This window comes from Ictalurus punctatus, chromosome 22 (genome assembly GCF_001660625.3).
Source record: "Ictalurus punctatus breed USDA103 chromosome 22, Coco_2.0, whole genome shotgun sequence".
Taxonomy (NCBI): domain Eukaryota; kingdom Metazoa; phylum Chordata; class Actinopteri; order Siluriformes; family Ictaluridae; genus Ictalurus; species Ictalurus punctatus.
In genome coordinates, this window is record NC_030437.2 from 14,736,297 (window position 1) to 14,747,147 (window position 10,851).

The 10,851-nt window shown below is 39.8% G+C and overlaps 1 protein-coding gene across 3 annotated transcripts in view; it reads left to right on the forward strand.

Moving 5' to 3' along the window:
* si:ch211-225b11.4 (thyroid adenoma-associated protein homolog) overlaps nt 1–10,851 on the forward strand; it is a 21,064-nt gene extending 10,213 nt beyond the window's left edge. For 2 of the 3 annotated variants that reach the window (XM_017451456.3, XM_053674288.1), the window contains 13 exons: nt 229–366; nt 476–580; nt 744–944; nt 1,060–1,210; nt 1,434–1,671; nt 2,341–2,580; nt 2,758–2,962; nt 3,418–3,606; nt 5,129–5,376; nt 6,872–7,042; nt 7,497–7,763; nt 9,401–9,603; nt 9,815–10,851. In XM_017451456.3, coding sequence (XP_017306945.1) covers nt 229–366; nt 476–580; nt 744–944; nt 1,060–1,210; nt 1,434–1,671; nt 2,341–2,580; nt 2,758–2,962; nt 3,418–3,606; nt 5,129–5,376; nt 6,872–7,042; nt 7,497–7,763; nt 9,401–9,603; nt 9,815–10,059 — 2,601 coding nt within the window. In that variant the 3' untranslated portion in view covers nt 10,060–10,851. Of the gene's footprint in view, nt 1–228; nt 367–475; nt 581–743; nt 945–1,059; nt 1,211–1,433; nt 1,672–2,340; nt 2,581–2,757; nt 2,963–3,417; nt 3,607–5,128; nt 5,377–6,871; nt 7,043–7,496; nt 7,764–9,400; nt 9,604–9,814 lie in introns of those variants that run through there. The other variant, XR_008393200.1, reaches the window with a different exon arrangement.

Genomic DNA, 10,851 nt, shown 5'->3' on the forward strand with positions numbered 1-10,851 from the left:
ATAATCTGCCATGTTGACTCCAAACAAGCTTAATCATGCTTAATCCAAACAAGCTTAACTGCATAAGCAACACATTTAAAAAATAATTAGTAACTTAGAATTGTTTTATGATGCTGAGTAGCCATCATCATTATTATTATTATTATTATTATTATTATTATTATTATTATGACTTTTGCCACATACTGTATATCTCATTATAAATTGTATGTGTCTCTTTCTTGGTAGGAAATAGGGATTTTTCTTGGCTCACTGGTAGAGAGGATTCTATCACTCACTCATAAGGACAGGACACTGCTAACTGTAGAAGATCTGCAGAAGGCTTCAAAAGTATTTAAGGACATTATTCTCAAATGTAGGCACTGGGTAAGCAGAAATATTATTTGACACCACTGATTAAATACAAATGAAGTGTGTTAATGTCTTTTCTCTACAAGCATAGACCTACAATATTTTACTTGGTTTGTCCCTTTAGGGGGCAGTGGAGGGCTGCTGCATTGGATTCACTAAATTCTGCACTGCCCTTCTTACTAGCTCTGATCCAAAGCTCAGAGAAATCCCAAACCACATTCTACAGCAGGTATTAAAATGGCAGATTTCACTGTTTGAATGCTATTTGAATTTTCCTAATGCTCGTAGTATTTTGATGATGGTGGTGGTCGAGAGGTGAAGATCTCCCATTAGTGACCCCTCCCTCTCCGTTTTGTGCTTACCTTTTTATCCCTTTGTAATTCTGTTTCCAGGGTCTGTGTGTCCTTCAGACCCCCCGCGGTACGTCAGTGACGAGGCGGGCAGCGGGTTTGCCAATGCTTATTCTCGGCGTGTTGGCAGCAGAGGAGAGCAGCACCTCTCACCCACTGCTGGCCCACAGCATCAGCACACTGCTGGAGACAGCCGGAGCCCCACTGCCCCAGAACTGGGATCAGACACTTGACTTGCCCCAGGTACACCCCCCCTCCAATCATTATTATAGTTATTTATAGACTGCACACAGACTGAGCCTTTGGACTGAGTTTCAAGGTCAAATTTGGTCTTTGGCTTACCTGCTTCTCTCTTCAGGTGTGCACAGTTCACACAATTCAGGCATTGGTGAAAGGCTCCAGTCTGGGCTTCACTATTCTTCAGTATGCACCTGAGATCACCATGCTGTCGCTCACACTCCTCAGCTCTCCTTGTTGGGCCATGAGGAATGCTGCACTGCAGCTTTACAGTATGTAACTCATCTGCATTTAATCAACTTTTGCATATCACGTATGAACCCATTTTCTGGGATCCACCGGCCTCACTAGTTTGATTTTTTTTTTTTTAAGACATGAATATAGCCTTGGTTTCAGATTCTATAGAATTTTGTAGAAATTTTATACTTTGTACTGGATTTCTTGCCGTGCCTACGTTTTACTTCCATTTGTTGATCCCTGGTCTTCATCCCCCAGGTTCTCTCTGCTCCAGGATGTTGGGTCAGAGGCCCGCTAGTGAAGATGTCTCTGCCCAGTATGGCATGTCCTCCCCTGCCTTTTTTAAGCATTATCCCACATTAAAGCCCTTCCTCCAAGGTGCATTAGAAAGAGCAGCTACAGACCTGCATGAATCCAGACTGAGCCTTCACCCCTCCCTCTACCCGATCCTAACCCTGCTGGCCAAGCTGCAGCCTGGAGCTCAGGAGCAAACACAGTATGCCTTTTTTTTTTTCTTTTCATTTAGGCTGATTTTTAAATGATAAAATATGCACTGTATACGTAAATCGGGGAATAAGATTTATGCTTATGCTTATCGAAGTGAGACTTCCTTTAATTCCTTTAAAGTCACCCTAGGTTTTGTAAAATCTTTTTGTTTTAGGACTAATCTTTTTGAGTCGTATTCATTCCAGAGTGTAGACTGGTCAAAGTGTAGGACAGGCAAATCATAAAGTGTGTCCTAAACTATAAGAGCCATCATGTTTCAATATGCAAATGAAGGCCATGTAGATTTTTCTGCGAAAAGGAGGAATGCCAATATAGGGTTGGAGACAAATCTGGATTTCTTGATGAAGGTAAAATGTTCCCTTTTTCTGGAAGAACCATGTCAATGTATTGATTAAATTATAGGCTTTATTCTATAAAAACAGTTGGGTGACATTAAACATTCCCTGGAAATGAGTTTTTATAAATTTGCATTGTATTGGCACCAAACTGCCGTTCCCAAGCATGCGATGTCTGCTTTAATGTACAGAAATCTACTTATCCCTTAGGTCACAGCACTATTTAGGATGGAAATGAGGATTTGATGGGATTAATTGAATTAGAGGTAATTGCACAGCGTGATTTTTTTTTTTCTTTTTTTTTTTCTTCTTTTTTTCCACAGAGCTCTGTCCGACTTCCTGCCTCCGCTGCTCCAGCTAGCCGCTAGCCCAATATATGGCGTGAGAGCGATGTCAGCCCAAGCCCTGGTTGCTATGATACCGCCTACCGAGTATGTGTCAAGCGTACTGAGCGTGGTGAAGGAGCTGCCTGAGAAGCCGAGTAGCCCAGGCTGTCACAACCGCATACATGGCCAACTCCTACAGATTAAGGCCATCCTGACCAGAGTCCTTCACACTGACAAGTGAGAAGATTGCAGATGGAGTTTTGGGAAAGCCAAAAGAAAATATAAGAGAGCTTGATTTTTACCAGTACAGTTCATCTTCTGCCCACTCACTAGTTACATAACTGTACCTATTCACTTGCCAGTGTCAGTTTCATGTGCCAAATCTAAATATGTGTACTGTGTTCCAATCTCTAGTCCTCACGCATCCTTTCTATGCGACGTGGTGCAGGCGATGGAGGCCCGTATTTGGCTAGCATCCCATGAACAAAGGTGCCCTTTGGTGCGGCAGGCATATGTGGTGGTGCTGAGGCTGCTGAGGGAGAACTGCTCGAGGGATTTCCTCTTCAAACTTGGCTCTCTGCTGATGAAGGAACTACACCGCACTCCGCACACTTTGGAGGTGCAGATCCATCTTCATTTTGCCTCCAGTTAGAATATGAATGAAGACATTACAAGGCTTAAAAAAATTTAGTATGCTTGTTTTAAGATTCCAACAAGATTATTCACAACACGCAAAGGTGATGTTAAGAGTCACGTTAAAATCTCCAGCTCGTCTTCGCTGAGGACATTTTTTTTTTATAATCACATTGAATATAAAGTGTTCTATTCACTATATATGCCCACTACATGTGATATAACCTAGTGCACTATATGCCTAACCAATCAGTTGCATTCTAGCTTCAACAAAATCACATGTCAACAAAAAACAATCGTCATTTGGCCAAAAAAGAAGAACATGGAATCTTAAAGGTTAAAACGCTTTGCCCTTTATATGTGAAAATCTGGATGCTATTTGATTTGTTAAACCGTGTTATAAACGTGCACATGCAATCTTATTCACTGATATTCTTTTAGCTTGGTTCCGCCTCCTTCCACCAAAGTGCTGTGCACTACCTGTGTGAAGACCCTGACTGGGCATGGCAGGTGTTGCCCCACCTATCCACTGGGAGTGCAGTTACTCGTCTCTCTTTGGTCAAGTGGGTAAAAGAGGGACAGGGCTGGAGAGGAAGCCGCCTGCAGCATGAGCTGGAGAAAGCACTCCAGGTAAATTAAATAATCCCTAGCTCGGTCTTCAGGAGGACTTTGCAGTTTCTCAGTAACATGTGCCAAACTGCGTTTTTTTTGGTCTTCGTAACTTTCATAGCTTTCAGAACATTCAAAGTGGCATTAAAACTGTTTTTCTGGCAACATTAGGACATGTTGCTGTTGGAAAACAGCGAACTTTCAAGGGTGGTAAGACTAACTCAGCTTCGCACTAGGCCACACCACACCACTTTGTTACTGATTATTTTCTTACAACAGCATGCCCCGTCATGTTCTTATTCCTTACTTATCGAGTGGGTAATGGGTCAGATGGAGTTCTGTGATTGACTTTGGCAAAGCCTTAACTCACTCTGCATTTGGTGTGTTCCTTCTGTTTATTATTTAACACACACAATGAAAGGAAATTAGGACTGCTGTAGTGCACTGCTGGTGATCATTGATACACAGCTCATGTTCGTGCCTGATTAGGGAATTTACACACAGCTATTGTATTCAGTAATTCTGAAGTACAGAACAAGCATAGTCATAATTTCCTCTTGGCTATAATAGTCATGGACTTTAATATTAAAGTAATAATTTTGCAGTAAACATCTGATTCAGCTCTGTATTTCACTGATGACTTCAGAATAAATCTTGGCAGGGTGGCAGCCTATCTTGCTCCACAGTGTTTCCATCCTTTATGTATGTTCAGAAAGGGCTTTGTGTGTGGAAACATTAAAGGCCCTTTTTGTAATGGCGCAATGACTTTTTGGGGGTAGGGAAGTGGTGACTCGCTGGTCAAGATGTTGGAATATTGAGCGGAAGGTTGAGTTCAAGTCCCTGAACCACCTGCCACTGCTGGGTCCATGAGCAAGACTCTTAACCCGTATCTCCTCAGTTTTATCCTGTCTCAATTGTAAGTCTCTTTGGATAAACTCAACAAAATCATCAAAGACCTAAAAAGCTTTTAAATGGATAAGGATTGATTTATATTTGCTGGCAGAGTCTTGTGTAGGATTACAAATATCCTGCATTATTGCTGCACTGAGGTCCGTATTTTTTTTTTTAATCTGACACTGCATAAAAAAATATGAATGCATCAAAATTAATGTTATTGTTAATCACTGACATTTCAAAGACACTAATAATCAATTTTTTTAAAATTCTGCTTTGCATTTAGTATATGGAAAATAATTTTGACTTTTTCTCTTTTTTCATAAAAAAAACAAACAAAACATCTGTGGCATTATGTAAACAAACCAGCGTTTAAAGGGTCACTGTTCTGAAAATGAGTGTTCTTAATGGTAACTATGATTTAAAACTGATGCTAGTAAAAAAAAAATGTCAGTGAAAGTAGGAAAGAAATATTCATATATAATATTTTTATATTTTTTTTATATTTCAAAAATATTTTTTTTTGGACATGGACATTTTTGTCCTCTATGGACCTATGTGTAACTTTTTTTTAATTGACGCACAAGGGTTAAATAACCTTTTAATCCCAAACAGGAACAGCTAATAACGGTGTATATACTGTGTTCAGGCCAGTCTGAAGGAGGCACTCTTGGATCCAGATGTTGAGTACAAGGGAGCATACTTCTCAGCATTGGTGGAAGTCATGACCCCAGATGTGTTGAGTGTAGATCAGCCTCAGCCTCTCCTATTCAAGCTTGAGGAGGCAGAGCTGCATGAGTGTGTGCAACTCCTCTTGGAGGATCTGGAGGAAAGCAGAGGAGGGCCAGAGCTCCTCTCTCAGACCCTGTGTGCTCTGTCTCTGCAAATTTCTCCAAGGTGACTCATCTTATATTGTTTTCATATTTATTGAAACAGGTCGAGCGCTGTCCCTGATTCACAGTGATCATCAAAACACGTAAAAATAACTGACCTGGACTGTAACTCCTGAGTCATGCACTCACTCAGGTTTAGAAGGTAGAAGTTCCCCACAAGGGGGCGCAGTTAGTCAAGTTGCTTTTGGGGGCGTGATTGTTGAAGGAGAGGAAACTGGCAATTACCTGCATCAACAGAACCTATATATGGCTTCATATACATGCTCTCCCACATACTGAACATACCACTGAACATACCACCTACACTACCTGTCACAATTTTGGAGACACTCGACTGAAATGTTCCTCGTGATCTTAAAAACCTTTTGATCTGAAGGTGTATGATTAAATGTTTGAAATCGGTGTCGTAGACAAATTTATAATTGTGCCGACATTTTCATATCTTTCATTAGAAAACTAACATTTTATTTACAAAAAACATGTATTTAAACGGATAACTCTGCGAAATATTCCGAAAAGCAGCCGATAAGAGTCCAGTGTAGGTGGAGACTCCTTTAATACTGTTTAAAAAGCATCTCAGGGAAATTCCTCAAGAAACCGGTCAAGAAAATGCCAAGAATACATTTCTGGAAATTCTAGGCAAAAAGCGTGTCTACTTTGAAGATGCTAAAATATGAAATAATTTTTTAATTTATTTTGGATTTTTTATCACAACATAATTCCCATACTTCCATTTGTGTTACTCCAGAGTTTTGATGACTTTATTATTATTCTAAAATGTGTGTATTGTTCATTTGATACATTTTTGCGCATTTTATTGCAGTCTGCCAATAATTGTATTTATATTCATATAATGTCATTGTTACTTGTTTACATTACATTATATTTACACTTTCTACACCTGAGCTTCTCATTTTTTACCCTCTCCTTTTTGCCAAGATTTTCTTATGGAGCAGTAACACGTATTTAGACAGACTCGAATTAAAGGAATACACCAGCATTTTTCAGTCTAACACTTATCCACTGCATCAGTATCGTCTTTATGATTACCCAGGCAACAATTTGGACATTTACAACATTTTACAATTTACCATGTATTGTGTAAAGAAAAGAAAAACTGTTGACTGTTAGGCTAAGGGGCAGTCGTTGGAAATAGTCAGTCAGTGTGAATGGAGTACATTATGCAACTAAAGAACACATTTCACAGTCTAATGATAACGGTCTTAAGATGAGAGATGTAACAAAGTTGTGCAAAAGTTGTTCTTAAGGAGGTTTTTTTCTTCTTTTTTTCTTCAGCTGATATACTGTATATTGCAGCAATAAATGAACAACTGTCCTTAGACATCTATTGTAAGTGAGTTTGGAGTAATCATGTTTTCTGTTCTTAATATGTTCTCTGTGGTAATGGCACATACGATAAGAGATGCAGTGGATAGAGATTAGGTTGAAAGAAGTTGGAGTATTCATTTTAATTTGATATGTTTTTCTCTCTCTCTTAGCACAGACATGGTCGTACTGCAGCGCTGGTGTGTGTTATTAGAGAAACACAGGTGTGCTGAGGCTCCTGAAGCGCTGCGATTGGCCTGTGCTCAGGCTCTGGCTCTGACTGGAGCTGCAGTAGTGAGCAGCAGTGTGATGGGCAGCACTGTTCTGAAATCCCTCAGTACCAGGTGCGTTTGTGTAGCCGCATTCTTTTCATTTTCCCAGTTTATTTATATTTTTATGCCAAAGAAATTTTTTTTTTTTTTTTTTTAAACGTGCAGTACAGTTCACTTGCATTTTATGGCTGTTTACATAGTTTCCCAAATGGTTCAGACTTCTGAATTGAGCAGGCGGGACAAAAGTTAGCTGTAAATCCTCGCTTTATCATCTCAGTCACTCTAAAGTCCAGTGCTTTAGCCCTTGCACTAACAGCGTGGTATTTTGAGCTCACATTGTTTATCAGGTCTCTGGTTTCCTTATCAGGTTTCTAGAATTCAATTCTCAGCCCATTCAACAGACCTGTTTGCAATTTGATAACATTCATTATGTTAGCAGTGTTGGTAGGAGGTTTGCTGAACATCAGAAACAGCTGTAAAGTGTGTGTGTGTGTGTGTGTGTGTGTGTGTGTGTGTGTATATACAGGCTGATCAGTACAGGTGTGCACCTACTGCAGGATCAGAGTCAGCCAGTAAGAGCCCAGGCGGCCATCTTTGCTTCTGTCATCTGCAAGTCTCAAGCAGGAGATCCCCCACCAAAGTGCTTCCTCATGCAGAGCAACCAGTCACTGCGTATGCTGCTGGACCTCCTGCTGGGGGAATTCTGGGATAGCGAGGGCACTTTGGAGGCTTTGGTGTGCCATTTGCCAGATTGGGATCTCAGAAGTGTACTTGAGCAGGCCAAGCTCACACAGTGAGTCTCACACACACATACTGTACATGTACATCACACGTTACACTATGTCTGCTCTCTGATCAAGTCGAAATGAAACCTTTAATACGGACCAGACAATGTTTTCAGCATACAGTGCTCACTTACAGTCCATTTAATAAAACGGTGGCCGAAACACATGACCTAAACAAGGCTCAAACATCCTAGGCATCCTTTCTAGGAGTAAAATTAATAATCAATTAAATAATATCTATGGTACTATCTCTCTCTTAAAACAGTCAGCCATTACAATCTCAAGCCCTAATAAACCTTTATTATCAGCCGAAATCTCCCCATGAACCACTGCTTTATCTCCAGCAACAGATGCAATCAAGTATACATCAGAGAAACTAAAATAAGACGGACTGATCGCCTTTTCTGGCTTATTACTGAGTAACTACTTTGAAATAAATAAGAAAGGTATGTAGTGTGAGTAAGAAAGAGAGACTTTATGAAGGTAAAAAAAAATCATAATTAACTTTCTGCTCTTCGCACCTGCCCGATCCATCCTGATGCCCTACCTCTGGATGGAGCTCTCATCAACTGGAGGCTAAAGCCTGGAGATTGCTTAGAATGGTACTGCTTGTTTTGGACCTCAATTCCACATGGACATTTTCGCCGTGGTTGCTGAGACTACAGTTTCTACTATGGCTTCAGGACTGCAATTACCACATACAATTTTGCACTCAGGTCTCCTTTAGTGAACAGTGGACTAGTTCAACAAAACAGACTTCATGTACAAACCATAATGAACTTTCTTTCACTTTCGCACTGTCCATTGTTCCCTTCTGAGTCTGGTTCCTCTAAAGGTTTCTTCCTCATATCGTCTTAGGGAGTTTTTCCTCGCCACCGTCACCACCTCGATCAATAGAGATAAATTCACACACTTAAAATCTGTATCCTCTGTTTATATGTTTCTGTAAAGCTGCTTCGAGACAGTGTCCATTGTTAAAAGCGCTATACATATAAAATTGAATTGAATAATTGTGGCAGCCCTAATTGCTAAATTTCTGGGGAGGAAAATCCATCTACACACTCAGGACTTAAAACCCAGGGATTTAAAGCTCTACCAAATATTAAATATGGTTTCAGCTCATATTACTTTAGCACAAAGTTGCCAACATTTACAATTTAGCTTACCATGTATGTGTAAGATATACATCTGCTTTTATGAATGGTTAATTTCACTTGTACTGACATTTTCTTGGTGAACTTTGACCTGTGACTTCATGAGCCTTGGTCTTCTAAGCCAATAGAAAGAAATAGCGCAGAGATGTGGTATCTTTGGTTGATTAAAAAAAAAAATGGAGGAGCTGCTTTTTATTAAATAGTGGTCAGCACTGGGCATTTGCCTCGCTGTTTTCTTACTGTTACTTGGCACACACTTGAAAGAAAATGAATGATCTCATCCACTGTCCATTTTTTTGTTGTAAAATTCTCTCTGTCTGCTTTAGAAGTATCGCCCCTCCAGGATTCGTTTTCAGTCCCATGCACAATGTTTATTCATTCAATAATCAATCTTAATTACTTTAACCAGGAGTGATTTGCTGAACAGATGTAAAGCTAATCAAATAAGTCACTTTGTTTGTCCGGTTGCTTGCGTTCTCTTTGCTTCTCAGACGCAGCAGTCTGTATGAGCAGGACGACGCAAACATGTTTTTGGAGCGCTCTGTGATTTCGGAGACCATGCTGCCGTATTTGCTTTGCCTGGCAAAACGATACCCAGAATCCTCTGTTCTTGCCAAGCGTCTCGATCAGTGGGAACAAGAAAATACAGTATCTGTCAGAGAGAACCTCAGCATCTGTGCCAAGCTTAATTTAGGTAATTACATCAGCCATTCAATTACTGTATTGATTTTCTTTAAATATAGCTATAGTCATGTGATCCACAGTAGCTTTAAAAAAAAAAAACATTCACTATACTACTAAATCGATGTCATTGACTTTATTTAGACGAATAATTTGTCTGTTAAAGCAGCATGAACATTATTGATTGGTTCTGTCACATGGTTAATGTCCTGTTTGTCGTCTAGGTGACACCCTGGATCCTGATTGGCTGAGTGTGCTAATGGAGTCACGTTTCCATGGCGCTCTTTGTGGGCTGTACGCCAAGGCTGCCTTTCTGCTGCAGTTGTACAGCGTTTCCAATAAACCACGACCCTTGGTTGACCCTTCAATCTTGGAGCAGGACTTGCTGGATTTACACAAACGGCTTAGACTACATGGAGTTTATATCCCAGACAGTTTTATTAATGCAATCAGAACAGAACGAGTGTAAACCGATGCAAGGGGATTTGAGGTTGTAGTATTGTTGTTTTTGCTCCTTTGAGGTTTTATAGTGACTATGGGTTTATACCATTAGCTACTTATTAGCTACCTCCCTTCCAGATAAAGTGCAAGAACAGTGATGGACGAGTCAGTGTTACGTTGACTATTTAATGTTGATGTGGTTCTGAATAGCAGGAAATATCGCTCTACTTCTTTCAGACGGAGTTGTGTGAGAAGGATTAGGACGATTTGAAGAGTTGGAGCCGGATCACATTACAGTGGGCACAGGCCAGGATAACTGGCTTTTTTTAATGTTATTTTAATACTAAGATAAGCCTATATTCTGTCATTCTCTCACATTTTTACATTTTTATTCACCGAGTTATATTACAGGCGTGTGTGTGTGTGTGTGTGTGTGTGTGTGTGTATATGTGTGTGTTTGTGTCTTGCCTGTTCATTTTTGGCAGCACCTACACACCGTGGGAAAGTACCAGAGACTGAAAAAGGATGATTGATATCTTAAATGTTTTAAAAAGTATATAATTACACAGAAAAGACTGAGATAGATGAAGCAAGTTTCTTCCTTTCAGACCCTGATATGAGCTCCACCCCCCACAAATTGTTTTACAATGTACAAACTGCTCCTTTAATTATTTCTTAATTATATACTATAACGCCATGTTCCGCAACCAGGAAGTTGTTTTTTTTTTTTTTAACACTGTTTATTTATAACTTGTTGATATCTGATTGTATTGACGTGTAAAGATAATTAGTTGAATAAATTTTGATAATTTTTTTAACA